The sequence below is a fragment of the Gouania willdenowi genome, chromosome 22 (assembly GCF_900634775.1).
Source record: "Gouania willdenowi chromosome 22, fGouWil2.1, whole genome shotgun sequence".
In the NCBI taxonomy this organism is placed as follows: Eukaryota; Metazoa; Chordata; class Actinopteri; order Blenniiformes; family Gobiesocidae; genus Gouania; species Gouania willdenowi.
This window is the reverse complement of record NC_041065.1, coordinates 1,622,785-1,649,700: the sequence shown is the minus strand read 5'-3', so window position 1 is coordinate 1,649,700 and position 26,916 is coordinate 1,622,785. Positions and strand designations below refer to the sequence as shown.

The window sequence follows — 26,916 nt, the reverse complement described above, 5'->3', positions numbered from 1 at the left end:
TTCCCAGGTATAAAATGTGTATGAATGCACACGAGAAAACAGTTCATGACTTAGTTTTACTCGTTGCATCTCTGAACACGATGATATTTATGGCGCCGTATGCACAAAATCATGAGAAACAGGAAACTCCGCCCCCATCAGGAGAAAGATGAAATTAAAGACAGCTCTGTGAAATAGATACATTTGTGTGAAATAATACAACATTGCACATTTCACAACACATATATATGAAGAATTCATTTGTAAAAACGAAGGAGGAAAACATTATACTGTTATATATAGTGTTAAGGTTAGTTAGGTTTACAGACCAGGAAACACGCTGGGACTGATGAAAAACATGGTTTTACTTTAAATTAAATATTGTGAATTACGTATAGTTCCAAAGGTGTTTTACTACCTGTTCATCGTTATTATTTCAAACAAGGAAATACTATTTAATCCCATGTTTCTGGAGCACATAGTGCATCTGTGTCCCCCCCACCTCCGTTATAACACTGAGGAACGACCCTCCAGCTTTTTGTCTGTGAGGGTAAGCTCCGCCCCTTTCCTCCACCTGTTGAACAGACTCTCTTCCGATGGAGAATAATCCACATTTTCTCTTCTGCTTTTATGTCTGACCATTTCTTTTTCACCTCAGTGACAGTCTGATGCCGAGGCAACATGATCATCATTCCTAACGTTCACTATATTTAACGTTCTACTGCGTGTGTCCACCTCAACAATTAATACCTCCACCTCACATTGAGTGAAATTTGTTTGATTTGCTTGTTTTTCCCTTTGAAAATAAGGGAAATTTTTTGGCACCCACTACCATCCATCCCACCCCCCCAACTAAGCTCCAGTATCCCTTATATTTTAATATAGATGCACAATAAATCTAAAATATCCACTTATCAATTACTTACTAAATACACTTATGTGATTATAATCTGGTAGGTCGACCTTTATTAACATTAAAATGCTGTGAACATTCCTACTAGGGCTGGTGATATGAACCAAAACTAATATCTCAATATATTTTGTCAAAATGGTGAAATATGATATAAATCTAGATAATTTTATTAAATAAAGTCTGACCAGAAAAACAATTCTGGGTTAAATTTGCTGATGTAAAATGCTACACAGGCTCATTTATTAACAAACAGCTGATCAATATGTGACACTTTTGGCTTCTTCTGTAAGGGACAGCACGTGTGAGTGAGTTCTGTAGTGTAGCTTGTTATGGGGAAGGTCTGGGTTAGGACGCACTCAATCATCTAACTGAGCTTTACATGTTGTTCTGAGAAGTAAAAGCAGCGACTCCTAAAACTAGTGATTTGATACAAAATAAGCTATAATATATACATACCTATGTATATATTATATACAGTATGTATATACTGTATATATATCACTAATCTTGTGATAACTGCCACTCAGGCCATTTCAGGTGGCGTTTCTCGCGAGGCAAGTGACAGCGTTCGGTTTAGTAAGACATCTTTATTATTAATTATTAATACATTAAAATACGGGATATTTACAGGAAAATACTAACACGGGACAATGGCGGGAATGAGGGGTAAAATACGGGAGTTTCCCGACCAAAACGAGATACTTGACAGGTAAGAATTCGTATTAGTGAATATTCATTAAGGTTGTTCACCTGACTTTTTATAGTCACTGTATGGGCGGAGCAAGGTGTTTCCTCAAGTGCGTCAACTTTCAACATGATCTAAACAGGCGTGGGATGAGCATGCGCCCTCGTTTATAAGTCTGACAGTTTTTTTGCGTATGCACTTCCTGGTTTTTAGTGTACGCCAGCTGAAGTGATCTTACCTACGCACACTTTTATAAATGAGGCCCCTGGGCTGCTTTTTTTGGAACCTCAACAAAGAAGGTACAGAAAAACCCAACATCAGGTACCACGGTGGAGGTATTTTTCACTCAGTGGAAACGCGCCATTAGTCATAGAATGTCACGCTCATATTTAGTGGAAATGGCAAAAAATCGTTCATAAATCAGATGTTTGAGAGACTTTTGCTCGAGCTGCAAAGAGATTGAGTGATAGGGGTGCTTGTCATTGAAGAGAGGCCTGGGGGTACACACAACAGAAAAGGTTGGGACAAAGTCCTGATCAGGCCTAAAGTTATTAGCTGCTGACGTACCATGGGCAGTCGGCCGTGCACTTTGTAGAGGTTGATGAGCACCGTGATGTCCCAGGGCCGCAGGTCCAGAGGATGGATGTGGGACGACTCCTTATGTTGGCTGTCCTCCATCCCCAGAGGAGACCAACCCAGGCCTGAGGAGGTGGACATGGACAACACGGGGCTGGATACGGCCTCTTCATAGTCTGTGTACATGTCATCCACACCAAAGTAGTTTTCCTGTGAGGACAGGAAACGTTTAATCACTTATTGATGACCAGGAGCTGTGAGGGAACATCAGCGTTAAAGGCAGAGAATGTGGGACGATCAGAGGTTTCTGTGCCTTGATGGAGATCAGCGCCCTAAGCAGAGGTCCATAGAGGATGATCTGAGAGTCTGGAGACATCTCCATCTCCACGTGCAGTCTGTCAGGAGGCAGCTCTGAGGGGTCGGTGGAGGCAGATGTGGAGCAGTAGCGGGGAGGGGCTGCGTGGAGGCCTGAGCTGTGCTCTGGAGGTCTCAGAGCTGACAGCATGGACTCCTCCATTTCAGACACTGAGTGAAAACATGACATACAGGTTAGAGGACATGTCCACCCAAGGCCCGGGGGCCAAATGCGGCCCTTTAGAGAATCCAATTTGGCCCGCAGGAGAAAGTAAAAAATGACAGAAAACATGAATTGTGCAAATGAAACTTCACAATATTTGCAGGTTCTCACAGTTTTCCTGGTGCGTTTTTAATGTTAAAATGTTGAAATAAAAAACCTCAAAATTCTTAGAAAATCTTTCAATTTCACTCAAATATTACACATTTTCCTTAACTAAATCGAAATTTGTGACAAATCTAGTAAATTTAAAGTGACAACCTGTATCTGGATTTGTTCTTTTTACTAATGAAATTGAAAGTAATAAAGCAGGAAGAACAGAAGACTGACCTTGTCATCAAAATGACCTTGAGCAAAGGTCAAGGTCACACGTTGAAAGGAAATGTTGTTCAATGGTACCAGTCTGAGCACTGTATCTCAATTGGTGGCCAAGTTATAGGAAAAAAGGTTTTTTTTGGGGGGTTTTTTGTGACGTCATGAACTTTGACCCCAACAGATCTTTTTACTGGTAGGTTGTATAGCTTTGGTCTGATTAAATAAAATACTCCACTTGAGATGAGCTTTTCATAAATGTAGCATCAAATTTGTATGATAAATATTCATAGAGATATGGAACATTTTGGTTTTTTACACTTAACCCAAACTTGACATTTTGGCTCCTAAAAAGGTCGACTGCACATGATTGACATTGTTGCTATGAGATAACTGTCAATTATTGCTTGAATATTGTCAGTTTCTTCCATAGCTTGTATTTTATGTAAACGTACATTTGCAAACTAGGACACAATAATATTACAATGAGTTTGACACCCTGGGTTAGAGAGAACAGCACTGAACAGGTGAGCTCTACTACAGCTGTGTTGATAAGGAGCAGCTCACGTGACTGCTTGAGCTGCTCGTCGGCCTTCTGGGGGTAGATGGGATGCCAGGTGTAGTCGATTATCAGCAGGAAGTTGGGCACACTCCAGCAGTCCACCCAGCCAGCTCTGATGGAGAGCAAACAGTCATCAGTCGTCTTCTTTGTTTCAACTTCATTTTACACTTCATTGTTTGCTTCATGATGCATTCAACGTCAGGTGAAACATTCAGGGCCAAACGCAGCCAACAGGTCACAGCCCATTACTCCACAGCACACAGTGCACTGGTCCAGAAAGGACTCCATCACTGGTTCCCAATCTGTCTCACTTTCACTTACAGCTACTAAATGAGCGATGGCTACTTAGCCTGTGTGCTAGCAGCACCGTTTCCCTCTGGGACACATTACATAACAACCGACTAAAGTGAAGCAGAGGAAGATAGATGTAAAAGTACCATGCATATAATAGATGTGCCTTAAAGCAATGGCACCAGCAGGGAATCACCACCAGGACACAGACTACATCTTACACTCACAATGGTTAGTAAAAAGTAGGGCTGGGACTTTAATGAGTTCATTCTGATTAATTAATTACAAAATAACACACGCTTTTGTTTTAGCACTCCCAACAGGTGCAGAACCTCTCATTTCACGAGTTCCCGGTATACCATAACACTGATGCACAGACTACAACTGCTCCGCTGGACTCACTCAAAATCACACTATATAACGAGTTATATTCTAATAAAGAGAAGAACAAACAGTTGATTGTGTCCAGTCCAGCAGATCTTCATCTTTTGTGGAGACTATTGTGATCCAACCATTGATAAGTGTGAGGGCCTAACTGTTGTGGCGGTTTCAAATACTTATTTTCCACCAAAATTTGCAAATAATTTCATTAAAAAAAGTTTCTCCTCATTTTGTCTCTCATAGTTGAGGTTTATCTATGATGAAAATTACAGGCCTCTCATCTTTTTATGTGGAAGAACTTGCAGAATTGGTGGCTGACTAATTACTTTTTTGCTCCACTGTTAAGGGTGTGCGATCTGACGATATTAGAGCATTAAGGATTACAACATGACGACGATCTCCCAAATGCTGGCGGGGGACCTTGGGGTTAGGGGTTGGGGTTGGTGGCGGGATGCTGGCAGGGGGCCTTGGGGTTGGGGGTTGGGGTCGGTGACGGGATGCGCTGGGTGCTCGGCTGCTTAGGGCTTCCTCGGATGTGTGTGTGGGGGGGCGGTGGCTGCCTCTCGGCCTGGGTTCTTGGGGGCGTCTGAGGGGCTACTCGGCCGTGGGGGGTGGCCCGGGGCTCCCTGGCCCCCTCTCTATCCGCTGGCCTGGCTGCATCTGCGGGCCCGGGGCAGTTCCTGGGTTTGCGGTAGCGGTTTTTGTACATATACTGGTATATGATGCACTGGCACGCCTTGGGATGTGGGATAAAACTCATACTGGGCTTAACTTTAGACACGTTAATCCCAAATACCTGCTTTAGGTACTACCACTCACTCATTCCCTCTGTCCACAGCCACCACCATTATACCTAAGCTTCACACTTGTCACTATACTGGCTTGATTACACAACATAATAAGCACAATATATTCTACAACTTCACATCTCACCTTTACTGTAAAATAATCTATTGGCGCTGTGGTGCAGAGGATGCTTTGTGCGCGGAGCTCCATGGATGTCGTTACAATGAGCTCCTGTGTCTTTCTCTCCACGTTTTAACTCAAACTCTCGTGTCACATTGATGTCAGGCCAGAATCAGCTGATCAGATGCGTAATTTACGCAACAATGACACAATGTTCACATATGAGCGTGTGGTGACACAGCGGTGCTCAGACCTGCTGGATGATGGTCAGTAGATCATCTTCAAATGGTGCCGATCGACTGTGTTGCTGCATTAACTCAGATCAATGGTATCAACAGATCAATAGGACGGTTTCTGTCCAAATCTGCCTATTTTTCATGGACTGATCAGAGAAAAGTTACAGGACCTGACGGAGCAGACACATTAAGTTAGGGGAAAAAATATAATTGTTTTAAGTTTATTAAACAACATTTGTATGAGTTCATTTAGTTGTCTACGTTATGAAATATTTGTGCAGCAGACATAGAAGTGTTTTGAGTGTCTATGATAAAGCTCTATATAAAATCCAATGAATTATTATTATTATTATTATTACTAGCGCTGCAATGTTAGTGAATTCCCCACAGCGGGTGAGGAAACAGAGCCACCAATGGATTTAGGGACGCACCTGGCTTGTTCAAAGCAAGGCAGCAATACTTTTCTGAAATTATTGCCAAAAATGCCAACAACTCTCGCACGTTGTTTTCTGTAATTGAAAAGCTCACAACCCCCCCAGATCAGATAGCCCCTGAATTACTGTCAGCTGGAAAATGCAATGAATTTGCTGTATATTTCAATGAAAAAATACAATCAATAAGGTCAAACATCAGAACAAACCAGCAAAATCACAAAAAGCTTGAACAGCTTCAACCACTGAGGGATGAGTCAATTACAATGTTAGAGTTTATTACAGTGAACCCAAAAACAATAGAGGAGACTGTTCAGCAGCTGAATCCATCAACGTGTTGCCTTGACACAATACCCTCAAACTTCTTTAAAACTGTTGTAAAGTCAATTGTCACTGATTTGTGTCAGATAATTAACTGCTCATTCCAATCAGGCACCGTACCAAAATCCCTGAAAGTAGCTGCTGTGAAACCTCTGTTAAAAAAGAGAACACTGGATGCCTCTATACTGGCTAACTATAGACCAATCAGCAACCTTCCATTCATGGCCAAGATCATTGAGAAGGTGGTCTTCAACCAACTGAGTCAATTCTTAACATTCAACAAAATATTTGATAAATTTCAGTCAGGTTTTCGTTCTCATCACAGCACTGAAACTGCTCTGATCAAAGTGATCAATGACATAAGGTTGAACACTGATTCAGGAAAAGTATCTGTTCTCATTCTGTTGGATCTAAGTGCTGCATTTGACACTGTAGATCATACAATTTTGTTGCACAGATTGCAAACATGGGTTGGACTAAATGGAAAAGTAATGCAATGGTTTAAGTCATACTTGGAGGAGCGAAGCTATTTTGTAAGCATTGGAAACTTTGAATCTGACAGATTACCAATGTCCTGTGGGGTTCCTCAGGGCTCTGTTCTTGGACCCCTTCTGTTTAACCTTTACATGCTTCCTTTAGGGCAAATTTTACAGAACTGTAAGGTTGATTATCAGAGCTATGCAGATGACACACAACTATATCTATCACTGAACCCAGATGACTATGGTCCCATTGAGGTGTTGTGTGACTGTTTAGAAAAAGTAAACTGCTGGATGAGTGAAAACTTCCTTCAACTAAACCATGACAAGACGGAGGTGATTGTCTTTGGTAACAAGGAAAAGAGGACTGCTGTCAGCAATTATCTTGAGTCTCGATCTTTAAAACCTAAAGACCAAGTCAAAAACCTTGGTGTTCTGATTGACTCAGATCTGACATTCAGCATCAGATCAAATCTATCACAAAAACATCTTCTACCACCTAAAGAACATCTCCAGAGTGAAAGGTTTAATGGCTCAGAAAGATCAGGAGAAACTGGTCCATGCTTTTATCTCCAGCAGACTGGACTATTGTAATGGTCTTCTGACAGGAATCCCCCAAAAGAGCATCAAACAGCTACAGCTGGTTCAGAACGCTGCAGCTCGGGTCTTAACCAGAACAAAGAGGTCAGAACACATTACTCCAGTTTTAAAGTCTTTACACTGGCTCCCAGTCAGCCTCAGAATAGACTTTAAAGTTCTGCTGCTGGTGTATAAATCTGTGAATGGGTTTGGTCCAGAATACATCAGTGACATGTTAGTCAGGTATGAACCCAGCAGGTCTCTCAGATCTATGGACACAGGTCAGATAGTGGAGCCCAGAGTTCACAGTAAACATGGTGATGCTGCTTTTAGTTGTTATGCTGCAAAGAAGTGGAACAAACTGCCAGCGGAGCTGAAGTCAGCATCCAATGTGAACATTTTTAAATCAAAGTTAAAGGCACTTTTTTTCTCTACTGCATATGATTGAGAGAGAGATTTATGGTCATGTTGTTGATGTAATGATGATTTTACTGATGATTTTAATTGATTTTACTGATGATTTTAATTGATTTTACTGATGATTTTAATTGTTCTTATTGATTTAAATGTTCTTATTGATTTTAAACAATTGAATGTTTTATCATGTAAAGCACATTGAGTTGCCTTGAGTATGAAATGCGCTATATAAATAAATTTGCCTTGCCTTGCCTTGCCTTGCCTTTACCACCCTTTATTTCACATCTTAGTCACATTGAGTTTGTAAAGTGTAGTACGTCAGTGGGACATTTACAACACAGAACCACAGCCGTTACCATCCAGTGAATCCTTTAAAATACCACCTTCACATGTCTTTACTGCCCCCCCGCCCTCAACTGACGTCCCCTCCTCAGATAAACTCACTCAGCGTGGGTGATGTTCCTCCAGCGGGGCTTGGTGGCTTTGGGAGGGGGCGGAGCTACGTTCTCTCCAGGTGTGAACATGTCCGTTGGGAGCTTGATGTTCTGGTAGTCTTTGGCCAGCGTGAGGAGCGGGTAGCGGCTGGGGTGGCACTCTGGGAGGGACAGTCTCATGTCCGTATCCTCTGCCTGGGACCATTAGGGTCACATTGGTCACATGATGCCATTCAGCAGATGAAGAAGCACAAACTCACCTTCAGGGTGAAGCGTGTGTGGCAGGTGGTAGGAACAAACTCATTGAAAGGCAACATAAATTCTATATTGAGTGTCTCTCCGCAGGCTGCCAGGTACACTAAAAGAGATCAATAGCGTATTGATTAGTGTGTTGCCCCTGGATCAAGTGTTATATTTACTGTACGATACTGTACATCTGCAGCCATGAACACAAGCAGCCAATGCTACACAGGAAGCAGTGTTTATATTAAGAACATTTCTGAATTCACAGCTTATTAAAGGACGTCTGTCTGTCATACTGGAAGTTTCAATCTGTCTGTATCTTCATAATTGAATGAACTTAAATTAAATTGATTGAATAAATGAATGAATGTGTTCCATTACAGTAAGGTTGCTAAGCTGTATCCTGAAGCAGTCGTGAACGGGGGAATCTTTTCACGGACAGAAAAGTTTAAGAAGACGTTCTGGCCACAACTTCCTGTTTATTGAATTACAAATGAAAACAAGCAGAGGTTTGGTTCTTGCACAGTTATATCTAACCCTGTTAGAACCTGATATGAAACAATCGTTCCAAATGTGATAAGACCCGAATGTCAGAAAACCAGAAATGTTACAACTGGTCAATAATAGGAAAAACGTTCTGCCTTTTTTAAATATATAATCTTTTAAGTATATATAAGTTACTAAAAAGTGTCAAGGTTCTCCAAAATGCTTTTATATATGCACACACTATGTACACAGACACACACGTATGCATATGCATTTGTATATGATGCTCGTCTCTCTCAATAAACCCTTTAATCCATAAATTGACTCACTCTCTGAGGTAATAAAATATTTTGCCAGTCCCATAATATAATAACTTGTTACACAATATCTAACAATTTGTTACGTGAAAAAATGTGTTACACGACACAAATGTAATGTAATGTGGGCTCAGCATCTTGTTACATTATTGACCAGTTATTACATTTAGGATTTGAGTTACTGAACCCCCAAACCTTTTTTTTTCTGTTGAAAACGTTTTTTGAGGTGAAGTTGTGTTTGTGATTGATTCTAGTTTAACTCTTCACATTTAAATCTAAGTTTTTCAATTTGGTGTATTTAGTTGTAAAATGTCAGAGTGACTGCCTTCGATGGGTTAAAACCAGGTTATTACAATCAGAATTTTGCTATTGGCTGAAAATGGAGGTTTGTGACATTGGTGGCTTCCTACGTCACTGTTGGCCCCGCCCCTTCTATAAAAACTGTAGCGAGACAGTTGGACTGAGAGGATTATGAATAAAGAGGAACAGTGAGTATTGAGTTGGTAGCTAGCAAAGCATAGGTTGCTCTTTGGAGTTTATATATATAATAGAGTGGGCGTGTCTTCACTGCGGCAGAAGCCCCACCCAAAAGCAAAACCCTGGGCTCGTACCATTCTCCTGCTGTTTGGTAGAACAGTCAATCCAGTTGTGTTGGTTCGCTGCCCAGATCATCTCAAACTGGTGAAAGAGGATCTTGAACATCCAAGAATACGGCACAAAGGAGTAGATATCAGGGGCGCTGTCGCTCGCCCAGTCCTGGATCAGATCTACACAGAGAGATAGGAACCAGTGAGATTCATAGATTCTTTATTTTCAAAGGTTTGGAGATGGTTTTCTCACCTGTGAAGAAGTTCTTCTGTGCATAGATAAAGTGGTAAGTGGCTTTGTAAACCTCGATCTCACACTGCCAGGACTGAGGCATGTTCCACACCCGGGGGTAGCTGGCTATCACATGGAACTATGGGAAAAAACACAGAAGAACGTCATTAGTTGGGCTCACTTTAGGCTTGGTACCAATCATGTCCACTTACAGCCAACATCTCAGCCTCCAGGAGAGTCCTGTACTGCATGCTGCTGGTGGTGTCCACGTGAAGGAGCTGCCCTTTGATTGTAGGAGAGTAGCCTGGGGACACAACGCATGGTCCATTCTCTGAATAACGGCATTTAACAACAGATTACTGAAAAACTAACACACGTGTCAAACTCTAGACCCGTGGTCCAAACGACTTGACCAATCAGAACTGTCAGGTAGGAGGGCTGCTGTACTTCCCTTAATGGAGGTTTTTGTGTATTTCTGCATATTCTGATATGTGATATATGATATATATATGATAAGTTTCCATCTTCACATGAAGTCTCCTCAATGCTCTATGCCTCAATATCTGTCCATTTAATGTTTATGAAAAAAATGTTGAAGTATATATACTGGAGATTTTATTGTAAACACAAAATTGAGCAAAAAATGATCACGAGTGAAAAAGAGATTGGAAGTCAGGCCACGCCCCCATGCCACGCCTAAAGTGTGATTTTGCGCAAAAGTAGCTTCTCTGTCAGCTTGGAAGACGATAAATAATGGCTAAAAAAGGCAGTGAGATTTAAAAAGCTTTTTTTAAACCAATAAGTGAAGCTAACCCTGAGGTTAAGAAGTACAAAGTTGTTTCTGTAGAAATCACAGAAAAGAGCAGCAGCAGCAGTTAGCATAGCTAGTAGCAGCACCTGTAGCGATGATGCTAATGCAGGAGAATCTGCCTCCAACAGACAGGACACAGGAGGAGAACTATCCAGGGGACATGAGAAGTTATGGCCTTATGGGTGTAAAAGTTGGTAAATATTTTGTATTTGTGGGTTTTTGTTTTCTGAAAGTTTAGTGACCTTTGTGGCTAATTTAGCGCTGATTTTGCGCTGAAACATGGCAGATGTGACAGCTGTCTCTCAGAGAGAGAGAGAGAGAGAGACAGATGCTCCGTAAATAGTGATTGTCCCTGGTTCTTTAACGCTGATTCATCATTTTTTATATTAAACATTTAGGTTAATTGGTTGTTTGTGTTCACGTGATTTTATTGGCCCATTTAGTTAGCAAAAGGCACTTTAAAAAAATATGTATTCTGTGACATTTTCGTTTCTCTTTTACTGCCGGAAAAACACTCAGCGTTTGTTCCAGGTCCTGATGATTCACAAATGAATCACTGTGTGTGTGTGTGTGTGTGTGTGTGTGTGTGTGTGTGTGTGTGTGTGTGTGTGAGGTTTCATGCATCTGAAGTCTGTCACATGACATATGATAGTGTGTTCATTAGTGAAGTGTGTGTAGCGAGTGTGATTAAGCCAGGAGACACTACATTACAACTAGGGATGTAAAGATTCACAATACTGGGTTCACGATACGATTCTCTCACGATTTATTGTATAAAATGGGACTGTAGACAAATGATGAAAAAAAACTAGAAAATACTGTAGTATTTTCCTTTTATTTTTCCATTGTCAAAAGAATTCCTTGATAAACTATTCAAAACAATGCAATTTAACTAAAAAAAAAATCCTGAATGAAATAAATAAAGGAATAATAAAAATGAAGACGAAGCCTATTAATTTAAAATCTGGTTCTATAGTGAACAATGCAAAACTGCATAATAGTTCCAACTGAAAATGTATTTTGTGCCTTAATAATTAGACTTTAAAAAAAACAAAAAACAGTCATTTCACTGTATTTACGTCAGATAATTGTTTGGACCAGCAGAGGGCGCTGGTAACCCAGTGGTCGGTTGGCATGCAGATATTCTAGCAATGAAGAAGAGATGCTATGCTAGCAGACAGAGCAAATAGAAAAACGGGACTTTTACAGATATTCACGTAATATTACAGATATTCTTTCGATGCTAAAGGGGTAAGGAACTTTATTAACATGTTTAAGAGTAGAAGGCGGCCAGAAAGAAAGTAGCAGCAGATTCCGCTCGCTGCCAAGACATCCGGACAAGAGAAGGGATAAATATATAGCACCCTCTACTGTTTAAAAAAGTAATGCGATTAAATTTTCACAGTATCGATGTGAACTGTGATACCTATGAACCAATTTTTAACTGCCTTACGATTAATCGTTACATCCCTAATTACAACACAGCTTCATCCTGACAAAGGGAAACACGAGCTCACCATTGTCCCCCACCGTCATGGGAATGTTGACTTCCAGGTACGAGCCCGCCCCTACATTCACATGGATGGCGTTGGTTTCCTAGGAACAGAAGATGGTTCAGAGCAGCGAGAGGATCAATGTATGATAGTTATCTATACCAGGAATTCCCATACCCCTTCACATCATGTTACAACAACATTGAAAAGTTTGTTAATTTAAATAAATAGTGTTTGTGGATGAAATCAATAGTCTTTTTCTGCTGCTGAAATTCATCATATTTATTATTTTCTTTTTTAAAACTATTGTTCTGTTATAATTTTACATCTTCGAAATAAAGACATCAATCAATCAGCTAGAAGCTAAGTACACCTTACTCCTATACACTTAAAAAACACAATAATATAATGTCCTATACAGTGTAGCCCTACAGGAAAATCTGTCTCTGATGTTACCTATCCTGTAGAAAAATTATATATAATAAAACATATTATAATAATCTGTAAGCACACGAGAAAACATATTCAGAATTTATACTTCGTCTACTGGTATTTTCAGTGATTTCAGTGACTTTCTTTGGAAAAATGAATCTACCAAACATTATATGAATAAACATATATCCGTAATATAACATATGAATCACCCTGAAGCTGATAAATATAACTCACTACAACTTAAAAAGGTTCAGAGGATGAACAGAACTCTGTCATGTTTGGATGAATTTGATATTTGTTCTTTTTTAATGAGACTGTTTCTTCTCTGTGTGAGGCTACATGAGGAGGCTCTGCTCTACTCTGACTCCTCTCTGCTGTCCATGGCCATGCTAGTAGCTCAGCTAACCACATGTAGTGCTGCTAGCATCTTGGCCAGCCTTGAATCTTATGTGTTGCTGTCGCTGCATTTCGGAAAGCTAGCATGAATATGATTGTAGCTTCCCCGACGGCTCTGCCTTTCCTCCCGTTCCGCCTCCCGTTTGTGCTCCGTCTCACTCACATGCACAAGCGTCACGATTCTGGATTTGGCCACTGGGCCTTAAGTTTGACACATGTGGGTTAGCCACACACGATGGAATGAGTGACAGTCAGTCACAGGTTTAGATCAATCAATGAGATTCATGTAAGTCTAAGTGAGAGCAGAATGACTGGACATGTAATGAACTTACTCACCACTAGATGGCAGTCTGACATGGATATGCATGGAGTCTCATGATTGCTGATCTGCTTATATTCTAGTTTACAACATTGTCACGCTGTTTTTAATCATTATTCACGTTCCCTCTATGAGAAATTGGGTCCTTCTGGAGTACCTGTACCCCACATTGGGAACCTAGGGTCTACAGCTACACCTAATGTGAACAAAAAGCTGTTCAAACAAACAGAGATCAGACAATTGCCTTCAAGTGTTTCTTCAGCCTGTATTAATGCTAACACTTAGTATTCACTTCATATGCTGGGCTTTGTGAGACCTCAGCTCTGCTTCAACAGAAAAATATGAAAAACCTAAAACATGGAGCGTTATCACTAGTGGTGCAGCATAAACACAAAGAGTAGAGGAGGAGCAGAGGGAGGACGATCAAACAGACAGAAAGGGAGAGAGAGTGCACACCCTGTTTTTGGTGAACAGCAGGTCGATGGTGGCGTCAGCAATGATGTTCATGCGTAGCTCAAAGGCTTGGATCTGTCGGGGTTTTCCCGGCTGAGCCACTTCTGTCACATTCATGGCCTGGTAGTCAGCAGGGAGGAAAAACTTCCACAGGCAGTCTCTGCAAAGGGAAACACTCACTTTTAGAACAAGACACAAAAACTCATTCATGTACAAGCACAGCAAGAACCAGCACGTGAACCATCACTGACACAGAAATGAAGAAAACATGTTTCACAACTTGTCAGTAAGAGATAATTATGTTACTATAATACATGTGTATGTTTTACACATTAAAACAAAAATGAAACCAAGAAAAGTTCAAAGACAAACAAAGTCGATAAAAAAGAAGAAGAGAAATTTCAATCATCTGTCGATTGCCATAAAGACAGATCATCTTCAATTGTGTACCAGATGTATGAAGGTAAATATGTTGCAAAATAGGACAGCTTGTAAAATGTGATGTGAGAACTTGAAGAAAATAAATGTCTACTTGTGTAAAAAAAATTAAATAAAATGTTCCCCCAACTTTTCAGTGTTGCTGTTTTATTCATAAAGAAAATATTCCTAATAAACCATCTGCTTTCTCACTTTCACTGCTCAAATATTGTGCTTTCATCTTTATATATAAACTATGATAATAAAAAATCTAAAACCAAAAGTCAACGGACACATGAAATGACTGTTCATAATATTTGTTAGTTTATCAGAATAGCTGATTTTTTATCTTCTATCCTGGTTTTGTGCAACATCTCCCAGAGAAAGAGGAGATTTGACTCTGAGAGCAGAAGTTTTTCAATGTGATCAGCAATAGCTGGTGATATTTTCACTGATCCGTAACGAGCCCTAAAAACGTTCCTACACACACATCCATGGTTTTTGACTGACCTCTGGCGATCTGCCCAGGGCCCGTAGTTAAAGTCAGTTCCTTTTCCACAGACGATGTCCAAACCCCAGCATGGAGGCAAGTCCTGGAGCTTATCATCTTCACTAGGTGTCTCCACTTCCTCCTCACTCTGCTGTTCCACAGGAACCAGCCCTTCACACGCACACACACACACAACAATAAATAAAAAGTACCCAAAACTGTGCTAATGACCTTTGTTTAGCTGTATTTATAAACCTAAAGCAGACCACAATAAAAATGTTTTAAAATAAATAAAACATTGTAGCCTAAACAGTAGGAATCAAATAAATACACAAAAATGGTTCTTTGTAAGAAAAAGTGCAATTAACAATCTGCACTCATTCTTAGGAATCAAACGAACAACAAAAAAAGATATTGTGATTTTTCACATTTCTTTGTTCAGATAAAAAGTGTGATTAACAATATGCAGGCACTGAATACCAAAAAAAGAAAGAAAAAATATATATATGTTTTTTATCATCTTTCATGTTATGTCTTAGAGGAAGGGATAAAAGTAAGTTTAAAAAAAAAAAATATTACAACAAAAATGTAACTTTATTCTGTTGAATATTGTATTTTTTTATATTGGATAATTTTACTCAGCTTGAGTCCGTTCCAATACAGAAACGCTGTTCACTTCCTCCATTATTCTCTTCCACAAAGCATTTAAAATGAGCTCCTTAAAATCCACTTCATCTTTGTTTTTCTTCATCTCAGCTGTGAGGATGATGATTTTCATCTCAGAAACATTTATTTCCTTGTCAGTGTTTGTTTAATTTCAGTGGGCGGGGCCTCTGAACTTGGAATATTTGAGGGCGTAACATGTTAATGACGATCAAATTCAGCCGCAGCATTTATCAAGACCTGATCATTGGTGCGCTGTGATTGGTCAGATACCAATGTTTGATAAGTCACATGTTGTTCTAGTCACAGATTTTTAATGCAAGGTTGGTAAATAAGTGTAAACTAAGGATGAGGGATAATCTGAATGAAAGTGGGATGTTGTTTGTGTCTCATACCCGGCTCATCCTGGTAATAGTAGATGTCCACATCGTTTGACTGCATCACCACAAAGCCTTCACCCATCAGCCTGGGAGGTCTAGGAGAGAAATGTCTTATTTAAGAGGCTTTACAACCACATTAGGAGGTCTGAGCTCTTCTTTTTTTATAGCAATCAATCAGGGTCACAAACTCACGTTGTCTTCAATTAAAGTAAATCTATATATACATGATAATGTATGAGAAATATTCTGTGCTTACACCTAAAACACACGTTCCATCACTGCACTGATACATGCAGTTCTAATTGATTGTGATCTTTTCATCAGGAAAGGTTAATGCATTTACTCTGGGAATTATTTCATTAATATACTGTGAGTATGGATAATGACTTGTTCTAATAGATTACAGTTACATTGGCAGGTAATATGCCTGGTTCACACATGTTGCCAAGCTTTGCTGAATAGTCACATGCCAAAAAAAGCTGCATTTTCCACAGAGTAATCAATCCTAGAGCCATGCTCCAATAAAATATACAAGCATTTCAAATAGATTGTTTTTCCTCATTACCACTCCAACTGAGAGGCTTTGATGTGTCAACACGGGAACAGAAACACAGAATCCCTCCTCTTAGGAGAGATTTAGAGTCAAATCTCTGCCTAATGAGTGAATAGTTAAACAAAAGAGAGAAACAGGGTTCCTGCTGCTGCACATTTTACACTCTCCTGTATTCCTTATGACCAATGAGAGAAACATGAAGCATAGGGCAATGTTACTGTAATTCTTTAAGGCAATTATTGCCTCTATCTGTTTCATTGCTGCGTTGCAAACCCATCGTTGAATTTTAACTACCATCTCTCTACAAGGCATATCCCGTGTCATTATTACACCCATAAATATTCATTGTACACATGTAGAAAACAATAAAGTGTTAGTGCTGAGGTTTTATTGGGTTTGTGTGTCTCGTATTAGAGTAGTGATACCCAACCCGAGCCGGACGGGTTCGGACACACATTTAGAAATGATGCTCCATAAACCAGTGGTTCTCAACCTGATCAGCCCGCGACCCCCAAAATAAAGGTCCCAGAGAGCAGGGACCCCCCACTGTAGCTGAAGGTGGTTGAACACACACATGAACATTGGAGAACAGTCATGTGTTTTTAATTCCCACTGTCGCTTATGCTTGTTCATGTGGATTTGTTTTTTTTATTACAAATTTTATATGTTGATAGCACTTTGAGATAATTTTTGTTGTAATTAGCACAATATAAATAGTTGATTTGAATTGAACTTCCCTCAAACCTGGCAGACCACACACTCTCAGCACAGCTGCTGTGTGACAATGTTTTCACACAGTAGTGATATCAGATATCTGTTCAACACATCAGATACAGACAGTGTGTCTTCTGTTGACATGTTAAAATGTGGACATGTAGGACGTAAAAAGCGCGTTTTCTACACAATCAAACGTAAAAAGCTCATAACTGCATCAGGCTCTATCCTGCACCCTATCCTTTATGCAGTTTAGCACAGCACTGGTCCCAACACAGACCAGTTTGAAGAACAGTCAGTGGCAGGATTTGTGTTTACAACCAAACCAAATCCTAAAATCTTTCTGTGACTAGACAAACCAGTTTCAAGTGGTGATTAAGGAGTGAGTCATCAGGCTATAAAAATGAAGCACAAAGACAAACACCAACATACTCAGTCTCCATTTCACAACCTTTCAAATCCCTTAAAATGTGGAATTACCGTATTTTCCGGGCAACTGAACGCAGTGCCGAATCGGACGCATTCCAATAATTTAGTAATTTTTCAAGAACAATCCACATAAAGGCTGCTCGGTGGCATAGTCCACACCCTATTGGCTGATGAGGTGCCCTTCAAACGACTCGACCAATCAGAACGGGCAGGTAGGAGGGCTGCTGTACTACTGTTAACGGAGATTTCTGTGTATTTCCGTGTTTACGTAATGTAGTGATTTGGCAACTTTATTCTGTTCTTTCTATCATAAAGTGTTTCAGCGCACTCGCTCTTTCTCTTTGTGTGTGTGTGTGTGTGTGTGTGTGTGTGTGTGTGTGTCAGTTAAGTCAGCTATCAGCCTGTCTGAGATCACCCCTGAAAACGTAACGCAATAATTTGACAACTTCATGCCGTTCATTATTAAATACTATTAAAAACTGACTGCGATATCTTACATTTTAAACCTTATTGTACTGTTTATTTGCTCTTCCCACTGTAAATGCAGACGTGCGCACCACTCCCTAGGCTTCAATTTATTACCAGTATTTGATTATTATTGAAACAATCAGAAATCATATTTTATATATGAATATATAAATAACAACGAATATTTAACAGAAGTATGACTTCTGCTGTCATTCACGCCCACACAATTTCCCTCCACCATCGAACGCCAGCCTGCACACGGACCGTGACGCCTCGGTCCTGTTATTAAAGTGTTCCACTTTCCCCACATTTTCTGATGCTGATTTCTGAACGTTCAGTGGCTGTTACAGTTCAGTCATTCTACTGTAGGGGGGGCTGTCAGTAATATTCTGCCTCCCAGTACCTGCTTTCACTGGAAACACGTGACTGAAAAATCCACACATAAAATGCACCGTCACATTGGCCACACCCTCAACTTTAAATTAATAAAAATAGCACCCTATACACCGCAAAATCCGGCATTTAAAGCTGATATCTGGAGTTTCTGAGAAATCTATGTTTATGTATGCTTCATTTAAAACACATAAAAACTATTCTTTTATTTTGGTCTACTGCTGGTGGTCATTCATATACATTAATGTATATAAGTCCCTCCTTCATCCTATAGACCACTAAACAAATGGAAACAATTGCTGAGTGCGCCCAGCCAATAGGTTTCTACTCCCTGTTTTTGTGACTGCCAATCAAAGTGAATGTGGAACTTTGCACGAAAACAAGGCCGCGTTTCACAACATCAAACAGGTAAATATGATTTTAGCTCTTACCTGACCCATAGACATATATCAATGTGACCTTGTTATGTTCCGCAATGCGCATGCAGAAAAGTAGAGGCGTGGCTACTGGTAGATTGGGAGAGGCAGTGGGAGGAAGTGAGGCTGTTTAGGGCGGGACATCAAGACGTTTCTCAGAAACTCCAGATATCAGCTTTAACAGTTCTAGAACCCCCCCACATCAGGGAAACCAGTGAAATAAAGCTTTCTGAAGCTAGTGGAGTAAACACGTTGAGGGTGCTCCATCCTCTGCAATAACACATTAAATCATGTCAATAGGTCAAACAATGGAGGAACTCACTCGTCGTTCTGCATGCCAAGGTAGCGTGGACTCGGAACTAGCATGACACGCACGTTCTCCAGCGAGCCTTTGACGATGTGCATGTACTGGTCCAGGTGGCTAGAAGGGGGTTTAGTAGCATATGTCAAGAAGGCGTCTTCAAAGTTGACACAAAGAGTCTGGGGAAGGTGGTGGTTCCCAAACGCCAGGCGACCCTGCAGCAGAGCGTCGTTCAGTTAGCAAAGGAAACTCTCAGCGCTCTGTGACTCAGGCTTCCTGCTAAATGTTTTCTGAAATCAAAGCTACTCACAGTGCTGATGTTGACTTTGATGACAGGAATGAGCGAGCGCCATGACGAAGTGGGGTCTGGGCTTTCTGCTTTGATGTTCACACTGCACAAGGATCAAAGACATTGAGCCTCAGTAGTCAGCACTGTTTAGGACTGGTGCATTGTGTCATTTAGGAGAACATGTAATATGTCTGTCACATGACCAGCGCTGAAGCTCTCTGTGTGTGTCTACAAAAATAAAAAAAAAATCAGCTGTAGAAATCCTGACCATTAGAATGAATACTTTAATTTCTCTGCTTCTTACCTTATGTCACATCAACAATGAACAAAGTGATGGAAATAGATATGAAATGTAAATAAGCACAGGGGTCATTCCATTCCATTCCAACAAACATCCCACACACTTTGGGTTTAAACATTTCTGAAATATTTGACCAAGTATTCTGTGATTATTCAGTAGACACACTATACACTTTTAGTTGAATACTTTCTGAGATATAAACAGTTTAATGAGGAGCGTATGTGGAGTTTTGTGATTAGGTTAGGGTATGTGTAGATTTGTTGTGATTTATTTTCCCATTTTCAGCTCCAATTACTGTAAAAAGATTTGTTCACAATAAATATAGTGTTTTCAAAAATAAATGTTTTTGTGATTATTATTTTTTTACGTTACTAGTGAAAACCGAATAAACAATAAATGATTATTAGACACAGAGCCAAGTTACAATGACATCTTGTCAAGGACTTTCAATATTTGCGAGTGGTGAATTAACACAAAATAAAAAAGAAAAATCGTTTTATATCCCAATAAAGAGTAATTTTTATACTATAAATCAAAAGAGATCAGATTTTTTCTTACATTCCCACATTCAGTTATGGGCCAATGAACAGTGTAAAAACAGTATATGTTTATATTTCCAGAGTGTGTGAGTCTAGAACCAATGCATATCTGTGACTAATCATTAGTGATGTGAACAGTCTATGTTCATAGCTCTAAGCTGATCACATTACAGGGAGCTGAGACATATGCTAAGTAGTTTACTGAAGACCCAAACATGTTCCAGACCCAAACACACACTGACTTTGTGACTATTTAGAGGAGCTGACATGTCCATCAGATAGGATGTATAGCAGATCTATTTATATATTCTGAGAGAGTAGGTGGAGCTTATTACTATACCATATTTACCTTTCTATGTGATGGAGTTCCTGAGATATTGGAAGATGAACATGGAAGAAGAATAAGGACACACCCCCCTCACTAGATAGGCCATATTTCAAAATGTGTTCATCCAATCAAACAAAGTGCGTGTGATGTCCTGAAGATGTGTTGAAATGACATGGAATGACTCACAGGTTAAGTTTGAAAGTAAACTTGGTACGACTGAATCTGAATGGGGCTTTTCCTGTGGACTCGAGGTACCTTTCCAGGGTCTGGGTCCGGTCCTCTCTCGGTCGCTCCTCATCTTTTTTGGGCGATAGCAGTGTGGGTTCCAGTCCAAACGTCTCCTGCAGCCGGGCGTAGAGGTCCGTGCGGTTGTAGACGTGGAACTCAAAGCCGTTGACGGTCACGTGTAGTCTGGTCTCTGCCTTAGGGTCTGGTGATGGATTGAGACGAAACATTTTATTAACCTTTGCACTAATTTAGAGCAAATTCAATATTCTCTAATCATTGTGTTACTGGAGTAGAAACTTCTCTAGGCACAGAAACCTCTCATCTATGGGTCAAAACCAGCGTTGTAATGTCTTCACAAACTTCCTCCTTCTCCGTTTGTTCTTTACCAACATTCATCAATGGAGCAGCAACAAGTTGTCGTGCTTTTCCTGGTTTTAAAGCTCAAATCAGGCAAAGATTTCAAGCTCTATTAGTTTAAAGAGCAGGTGTGGCAGCATTTTGGCTTCCTGAAGTTGGACAATTAATAAAGGTGAGAAGATAGAAAAAGTCACATCTATTTTTTTCACTGTATTTATGATTTTAAATGTTTTCTTATATTTTTATTTTATGTTTTTAAAATATATACTGTATCTCAGTTTAACGTTTCATGTCAATAAATTAAGAAATGTGCAGTTTGTTCAGATTTATGAGTTCAAACAGTTCAAAAGGTTTAAGAAGGTTATACGAAGAAAATATATCAGTAAAGAAAATATTGACAATTTAAATAAAAGAATAGGAATCTGTATTATGACTAATCTGTTTTTTCTCCATAATATGATCTCTATGTATTTAAATTGAAAGGAGTTACATTCCAGTCATTGATTTGAGTTTTTTTTTTTTTTTAAATCCAGATTCAAATCAAATCATTGGTTTAGTGTATCCTTACATCCCTAGTGAAATGTTGTCATTGTGAGTTTTTGTCTTACTGATTTTTACCTTCCTTGTGTAATGTTTTGTAAAGTGTTTTCATCGTGATTTAATGAAATATTCTCCATCTTATTGCTGGGTTTTTTGTTATAATAATGTGCACTGCCCCCCCTCACAGGAAAAGGAGTGGACGGCACAGATAAAATATAATTAAATGTAACACATTTTGTCCCGTCTAGAACTGGTGAACGTGAACATATTAGAAATGCTGATGGTGAATCTATTGGTGTACTTGTGATACACCCCCACCCACCCCCGTGATATTGTCAGTTTGGATAAATGATTTATGGGAGTGTCTTTTGTAATAGAATCCATGTGGCTTCAATTGTAACTAAGTCCAAAGTTCTAGTGAAATATAAAGTTTCACCTTCTCGGGGCGCTGCACTTATTCCAGATTCTAAAGAACGTTATAGGAATAGAACTTATAGGGCAACAGATTCATTGTATAGTTCAAGAGAATCGCTCACTTTGGTATAAAAGCATGACATTTGGCACAGATACTCTCTAAGGGCCACTATTTTGAAAAAAGGCATTGGCCACTCAAAAATTAAACATGGCAGCCATGTTTCAAGATGGCCGCCATTGCAATTCAATGGTTATTATATAACCAAAAAATGCTTGGATGGGGCTAAACATGGTGTCAGCAGAAAGGTGTGGTGTTAGAACTGTGCCCGCTAGAGGCGAAACACTCAATCATGGTGCAAAATCTTGCTTATTTTGTAAAAAATGTGGCACCAGCGGACGCGTTTTAGTCCCTGGAGTCCGATTATGTGGTTTGTTTTTGGCTGGAGGCCGAATTGCACCTGCAGGAAGCCGTGGTGTTTTCCTGCACCAGGGGTAACCTCTGTCAACGGGAGAAAGCAGTATCAAAGTCCCTCCCATTTGCTCATACTTCTCTGAGGTTACCCCTGGTCCAGGAAAACACCAAAACTTCCGCAGCCTCGGGAGGACCGGACCTTTCTGCTGACACCTTGTTTGAGCAGATCCAATTTTTTGATTTTTCTTAAGTTTTTTGAGGAGATTGAGTGTTTCGCCACTAGTGGGCGCAGTCAAGACTCTACCTGAGGGCGATGCACATATTTGGACTCGGGCAGACCAGACCTTTCTGCTGACACCTTGTTTGGCCCGATCCAAGCATTTTTTGGTTATATAATAACCACTGAATAGCAATGGCGGCCATATTAAATTTTAGAGTGGCCAACACCTTTTTCCAAGATAGAGAGTATTTGTGCCAAATGTTATGCTTTTATACCAAAGTGAACAATTTTTGAATTGGTTTCCTCACCATGCTGTTTCTGCTTCGGGTTGTACATTTTCCACCAACGAAATATGAGGAAACCGTCCTGTATCCTGTCACACAGACAACAAAACAATCAGTGTGAGCCGAGAGAGAAAAAGAGACAAACACAGCTCAGTAGACCTGATGGACATGTCCTGGTTGATGTAGTAGACATCTCTGAACATGACTTTTCCAGACAACACTGAGAAGGAGAAGGAACCTGCAGAGAAAGAGACACACACACATTTCCGTGCCATTAGATGTCAGGTAAAATCAGGTTAATTCCAACATGCAGCTGATTCCAGTTGGCAGGAGGGAAATATTTCCAAAGAAAACTACGACTAAAACATCCCAACAGATGACTTGGTTGGTCGTACTTTGCTGTGCAGAGATAAACACGAGGGAATAATCTGGCTGATCACATCAGAATATTCAGCAAATGGAGGCGATGGCTATTCTGTAATAAATCACCAGTGAAGGCAGAGACCAGGCTGGACGTACCAATGTGAATGTAGCCATCTTTGTAGAGTCTGTTAATGATGAGGGTGAGAATGAGGCCGATGTTACGAGAGTTGTAATAGGTGAGGTAGATGATCCAGCCACAGGACAGAATAGTGGCTGAAAAACAGGAAACACAAATCCAGTCAAACGGATGCTCTGTGGGACAATTTGAAAGCAACAAAAAATGCAATTACAATTACAAAACCTTTACTAATTCACTTCATTTCATTTATTTATTTATTTGAATTAGGACAGTACATATTAATCAATGTGTTCAGCAACCAGTGTCAACATCAATATTCCAGTTAGTGCAATAGCTACATTTAATCTGTCCTCCTAAGGCAGGTAAATGTGATATAACATACAGTTGAAAAATATTATTTAACATACAGTTACGCTACATGGCACAATGAGACAAACATTAAACTGACTGACCACAGAAAACATGACACCACATCTACTATTTACAATAAAAAAAACAGTCAGGAGTTAAAAGTAGAATATTATCTACTTATTATCTGTTTTAAAGCGTGGGTAATTGCTAACAGTGTGTAATGGATGTGTATTCTATTCTATAATTTTGATCCTCTGATGAAGACCATTTGGCACCTTTGTGGAATTCTTTATTCCAATGTTAGTTTTTTTACATATAGAATTTATTGATCCCTAGAGGGAAAATTCACTGTTATAGCAGCTCAATAAAAAGACAGTAACAAACAAAAATGCTGTCATAATCTTAATTATAATTGAGTTAAGATAAATGTATGTGTAATTGCCATGAAAATTCTATCTTCAGGGCACAGTTAGTCACTACAACACCCCACAGCTTAGATCTTGATGAGGGATCTCCTCCAGGGTGTTTTCTAGTAATCCCCGTGAAAAAACGCAAATGACAAGTTATCTCGTCAATGGCACTGAGTGAGTTAATGTACATAACGTTTGTGCTTCATTAAAATGTGCTTGTGTTAGATACATTATTTATTTATTTTTTATTTATTTATTTTTTTAATCTTTTTCATTTGGGAATACAATGGTAAACAAAAAATATACATAATACACATTTCCCATCATTTTTTCTTTTACAATGAACATAAAACTCAAGGCCCTAAAAAAGAGCCAAACAACAAAAACAGTGTCTCTGACAGGGAGTGTTAGATACATTATGAATATTAATGTGCATTGATACAATAAATACAGTTGTGTGCGAAAGTCAGGGCACCCCTTTAAAAACAGCATATTTTATATATTTAAAAAGTTATATTCATATTTACTGTCTCTCTGGTATATGGGAAAAAAAGACAATATTGTCAGGAAACATTAATGCATAGTTACATTTTATTTTATAAATTGAATAAAACTACAAAAATGAAAAACATAATTTTGGCATGTGCAAAAGTCGGGGCACCCTACAGCATCAGTACCTTCAGTACTTAGTAACACCCCCTCTGGCAGATATCACAGCTTGTAAACGCTTCTTATAGCCAACAACAAGTCTCTGGATTCTATTATTTGGGATTTTTCCCCATTCTTACTTGCAAAAGGCTTCCAGTTCTGCAATATTCCTAGGACGTCTTGCATGCACAGCTCTTTTAAGATCTACCCACAGATTTTCGATAATGTTTAAGTCGGGAGACTGTGAAGGCCATTCCAAAACCTTCAGCTTGCAGTTTCCACAGTGCGAGGCATAATTAAGAGATGGCAGTTGAGGGGAACTGTGGAGGTCAAGAAGAGATCTGGAAGACCAAGGAAACTCTCGGAGAGAACAGCTCGTAGTCTGGTCAGAAAGGTAAACCAAAACCCACATTTGACTTCAAAAGACCTCCAGGAAGATTTAGCAGACTCAGGAGTGGTGGTGCACCCTTCCACTGTGCGCCGATACTTGCACAAACAAGACCTTCATGGAAGAGTCTGTAGAAAAAAACCTTATCTACGACCTCATCATAAAATACGTCAAAAATATGCAACAGAACATCTACAGAAGCCTGATGACTTTTGGAAACAAGTGCTGTGGACTGATGAAGTTAAAATAGAACTCTTTGGCAACAATAAGCAAAGGTATGTTTGGAGAAAAAAAGGAGCAGCATTTCATGAAAAGAACACCTTGCCAACTGTTAAATATGGGGGTGGATCCATCATGCTTTGGGGTTGTGTTGCAGCCAGTGGGACAGGAAACATTGCTCGGGTGGAGGGAAGAATGGATTCAATTAAATACCAGCAAATTCTGGAGGCAAATATCACAGCATCTGTAAAAAAGCTAAAGCTGAAAAGAGGATGGCTTCTACAACAGGATAATGATCCTAAACATACCTCCAAATCCACCATGGACTACTTCAAGAAACGCAAGCTGAAGGTTTTGGAATGGCCTTCACAGTCTCCCGACTTAAACATTATCGAAAATCTGTGGGTAGATCTTAAAAGAGCTGTGCATGCAAGACGTCCTAGGAATATTGCAGAACTGGAAGCCTTTTGCAAGGAAGAATGGGGAAAAATCCCAAATAATAGAATCCAGAGACTTGTTGTTGGCTATAAGAAGCGTTTACAAGCTGTGATATCTGCCAGAGGGGGTGTTACTAAGTACTGAAGGTACTGATGCTGTAGGGTGCCCCGACTTTTGCACATGCCAAATTATGTTTTTCATTTTTTGTAATTTTGTTCAATTTATAAAATAAAATGTAACTATGCATTAATGTTTCCTGACAATATTGTCTTTTTTTCCCATATACCAGAGAGACAGTAAATATGAATATAACTTTTTAAATATATAAAATATGCTGTTTTTAAAGGGGTGCCCTGACTTTCGCACACAACTGTATTTTACCAAAATCAACTACAAGCAACCCACACAAAAATAATGTTAATCATACAGATATGTTCCAGTAGCAGACAGTATTCTACAGAGGACTACCAACAGACCACGCCCCCATACTACTGCTATACTATAAGTTGGTACATTTTGTACTGGAAAGAGGTAAACTGATAATGATGCTCAATTCTTTGTCATTATTACCATGGATACCAGATTTCATCTTGTAAATGCATCATGTAAACAACAACTAGGTGAGAAAATACATCATGATAAGAAAAGAAAAAAGCCACAATTACACTAATTTCTCTCTCTCGACCTTTGATCCTCAACTGAACGAGGGCGAGATTTACGAGCGTGTGAAAAGGCTTATAAGGATTGTAATTACAATTGAAAAAAATATGTTGCTGTGGTAATTGTAATTCAGTTCAGATAAATGACTTTGTAATTGGCATGGACATTCTACAACAACTGTCAATCACAATTCAACTAAATGCAAACCTGGTGAACCAGGTTACAGTTCTATGTCTTACACATACGTAGTTAATAATTACTAAAATATGTTTCAGATGAAGTTTACCTGTCACTTCTCTTAGGTATCATATTAATA

The 26,916-nt window shown here is 39.5% G+C and overlaps 1 protein-coding gene across 11 annotated transcripts in view; it reads right to left on the bottom strand.

The window, feature by feature from the left end:
* The window catches only part of kiaa1109 (KIAA1109 ortholog), a 188,069-nt gene that overhangs the window by 145,367 nt on the left and 15,786 nt on the right, over positions 1-26,916 (bottom strand). For all 11 annotated transcript variants that reach the window (XM_028438564.1, XM_028438569.1, XM_028438571.1 and 8 more), the window contains exons 3-20: positions 23,504-23,620; positions 23,144-23,222; positions 23,009-23,073; positions 20,785-20,959; positions 19,383-19,464; positions 19,094-19,287; positions 15,814-15,893; positions 14,776-14,926; positions 13,852-14,008; positions 12,270-12,348; positions 10,154-10,245; positions 9,963-10,080; positions 9,734-9,889; positions 8,337-8,434; positions 8,087-8,271; positions 3,607-3,713; positions 2,467-2,678; positions 2,145-2,363 (exon numbers count right to left, since the gene is read on the bottom strand). In XM_028438564.1, coding sequence (XP_028294365.1) covers positions 2,145-2,363; positions 2,467-2,678; positions 3,607-3,713; positions 8,087-8,271; positions 8,337-8,434; positions 9,734-9,889; positions 9,963-10,080; positions 10,154-10,245; positions 12,270-12,348; positions 13,852-14,008; positions 14,776-14,926; positions 15,814-15,893; positions 19,094-19,287; positions 19,383-19,464; positions 20,785-20,959; positions 23,009-23,073; positions 23,144-23,222; positions 23,504-23,620 — 2,366 coding nt within the window. The remainder of the gene's footprint in view (positions 1-2,144; positions 2,364-2,466; positions 2,679-3,606; positions 3,714-8,086; positions 8,272-8,336; positions 8,435-9,733; positions 9,890-9,962; positions 10,081-10,153; positions 10,246-12,269; positions 12,349-13,851; positions 14,009-14,775; positions 14,927-15,813; positions 15,894-19,093; positions 19,288-19,382; positions 19,465-20,784; positions 20,960-23,008; positions 23,074-23,143; positions 23,223-23,503; positions 23,621-26,916) is intronic.